A 3,176-nucleotide genomic window follows, 5' to 3' on the forward strand; every position below is an offset into this window, starting at 1 on the left:
GTTGTGGTACCACCTTGTTGAGGAGAAACTGTAGTGGGCATCGGAATAGTTGGCATGCTTACATGAATAGCAAGACTACTCCTACCAAAGGACTTCCCACGACCTCTGCCTCGAGCCATACCTATAAAAAAATATAACAGTGTAGTTGGCTTCCTGAAAACTATAACAATGTAGTTGGCTTCCTGAAAAATTTATTGTCATGTCTAAACAAAGAAACTTTCAGTGATGTGGAACTACAAACACAACAGCGATCGATGGGAGCTACTTATCCAATGTCAAAACAAAATACAGACAGACCCACATAATATCATGCTGTATGAGAATAGATCAAGAAGTAAACAGTCCACACATCACTTGAGCAGCAAGATAACAATATCCAACCATGAAACTAAATTACTGTTCATTTTCAGCCAAGTTTTCCCTTCTAATAAGAAATGACATGTATATATTCTGATAGGTTTCAAAGTTTTGGACTTACATGGACAATTCGAGAGCGTTCGCCAACAAAAGATTTACCATCATGACCATGCGTATGGACGTGTAAATGTAACTCGCTTGGTGTTGGATCTCGACCCTTTTGAATAGCCTTTACAAAAGAAATATCAAATTTTTAGATACAAAAATATCGATTGCATAATGTGTATTTAGATACAAGTGTATATATGAGACAACCTAAAGATGTTACTTATATAATTTATGAAATATATACTTACAAGTTTCTTGCGATGCTGTCCAATTGAGATCGAGCCACCTGTGTGAGTCCCAGTAGCAACTTCACGGCCGCCACGACGATTCTTTGCATTTGTTTCTGACTTTTTCTTGGACTCATTACTTCCCCAAAGTTGTGTCCATCTTTCCCAAACATGCTCAGGTACAAAACCTGGCCTAACTCCTCCCCCTTTTATTTTAGAAATAAAATTTCTGTATTTTATAGCGGCCTTGACCAACCAGTGTCTCTTCACTTCACTTTCACTAATAGAAACATCCCAATAGAATTTTTTCTGAAATAAATTTTGAAAGTAATATATCAATATCCTATCTATAAGTATGAATACACTTTCCAAACTTATCTACAATGAAAAGTAATACCTTAAATTCTCCAAAATAACCATCTTTTACATCTTTTGAAACACTTTTGCAATTTATTCAATTGGGATCAACATCATTTCTGAAAGACTTGGTTATGAAACTAGAGCATATTATAGAAGGTTCCAACCTGCGTAAATTAGAAGATATTATTTGGAGTTTTATTATAATCAGACAATATATATGTGATTGCTAACAAAAAGAATACTCAGATTATAGTAGGCTGCTGATTTTTCAGATCCATCAATTAGCATTGCTTAACAGGGAACCTTAAATTATAATTTGTTTACTCGAACTTGTGGATTCAAAGACTACCAATATTAACTACACTTAAGTATAAACAGGTTATGAGGATAAAAGCAAAAGAGTGGACTAACCCTGCAGAACTTATAAAAATAAGGGTCCGTGAGTGGTTACTACTAGAATCAGTATCAACTGTGTTTGTATGACCTCTTGAGTTGCTTTAAGTATATAGATCACCCTTAGCAATTGGAATACTACAACCTGTTGGGATGCTCTGAGTAGATAGACCCTGACCTATGGGACTGCTCTGATTTGGTGTAACTGGAGGTGTCTCAGAGATAGTTGGGGTGGTACTTTGAGCTGATGTTTCAACAGTTGTGGTACCACCTTGTTGAATTAGAATGAAATAGATTCATTCAGTAACTTTCACAACAATTGGAATTTGATCTCCTGTGCCTGTGAATTAAAGAAATGAGGAGCTGAAACTGAAATTTTTCACTAGGAAAGCTGGAAAAAAGCTTACCTAAAAAAAAATTCCTTGCTGAAGAATTTTAATTCCAGTCAACTTACAGAATAATAAAGCATTCTAAGTCCAGCCAGCTTACTTTAGAGTATAAACTATACTTTCTTTTATAAATAAGGAACTAGTAGTACAAGCATACAAATAACAAAACACATATAAAGAAACTAAATTTGCTTAAGCACATTGGACACAATGACAACAAGCATCTTCCTAATTACATTCAGTAAAGTAAATACCTCGATAGTTAAATTTTGAGCTAAATCAGGGGTAAAAATAAAGAGTAAGACTTACTTCCAGTGAATATCAACCAGATCCTCTGATTAGGCCAAGCTATTTCGCCAAATCTAAAAAGAAGTTACTCTATTGTATACTTAATAGCTTAGTAGCTATTAAGTATAATAAATAAACAAGAGACGAGTTTAAGGAACGAAAGGATAACTAGTAGCTATCAAATAAAACAAAAGCAAACATATACTACTTTAATAACTGCTGAAACAAAATTCAGTGACTTCCTAATTGTTTACATCTAATCTTTTATGAATTGAACAATAAGGCCAACAAAGATTGACCTGTGACACTTTATTTAACTCAACAAGAACATACACATACTTATACCAATATCAAATCTTTTAACAAGGCCAAACTTCAAAGACTTAAATAGATTGAAAATACAAGCAGAACAACATGCCGAGATGATCAGAAAAGAGAAATAGGCAACAACTTTGAAAGCAAACTACAATCTGGACAGTAACATGACTTCACACCTTATAAGCTTAATTACAAACAGTGGGCATTTTTGACTAAAATTTAGGCAGATGGAAACATAAATTCGATTCGTAGAATGATAAGGGGATTTGAAAACAAGCTACTACATCAACAAAACAAAAACACAAACAATTTTCACCTTAGTTAGCTTCAAGATTCTATCCTTATTTTGAAAAGAAAGCATCATTAACAGTAGCAAAACTGAATGTAAAACCTGGGCTTACAGACAATGAAAACGAAGAACAGAGATTCTACGACATATCGAAGAGGAGTCACCCAAAAACGATTCAAACAAAGGAACAAATAAGCGACAATACTAAATACTAAACGACAAAACCCAACTTCCACATTAATATGAATCAAGGAAATCCATTAAGAACACATATATAGCAAATTGAAGTCATCAGTTCTCATCTACAAACAACAGTGACACAACAACAGAGTAGCGAGACATATCAGAAATAGAAGAAGACGAGGAGAAGATTATGAAGGAAACGTTACCTTTCTCTGGGCAGCGACCAGACAGTGACCAGCTTGGAGACTACTTCACCACCAAAAT

At 34.4% G+C, this 3,176-nt stretch overlaps 1 protein-coding gene across 1 annotated transcript in view; it reads right to left on the reverse strand.

Annotated features, from left to right (window-relative positions):
• Nucleotides 1–1,112, reverse strand: part of LOC107059732 (uncharacterized) — a 1,939-nt gene extending 827 nt beyond the window's left edge. The window contains exons 1-2 of the mRNA XM_015306544.1: nucleotides 1,090–1,112; nucleotides 714–1,035 (exon numbers count right to left, since the gene is read on the reverse strand). Of these exons, the coding sequence (XP_015162030.1) occupies nucleotides 714–1,035; nucleotides 1,090–1,112 (345 nt within the window). The remainder of the gene's footprint in view (nucleotides 1–713; nucleotides 1,036–1,089) is intronic.
• Between the last annotated feature and the right edge of the window lie 2,064 nt (nucleotides 1,113–3,176).

The sequence above is a fragment of the Solanum tuberosum genome, unplaced genomic scaffold (assembly GCF_000226075.1).
Source record: "Solanum tuberosum cultivar DM 1-3 516 R44 unplaced genomic scaffold, SolTub_3.0 scf00037, whole genome shotgun sequence".
NCBI classification, from domain to species: domain Eukaryota; kingdom Viridiplantae; phylum Streptophyta; class Magnoliopsida; order Solanales; family Solanaceae; genus Solanum; species Solanum tuberosum.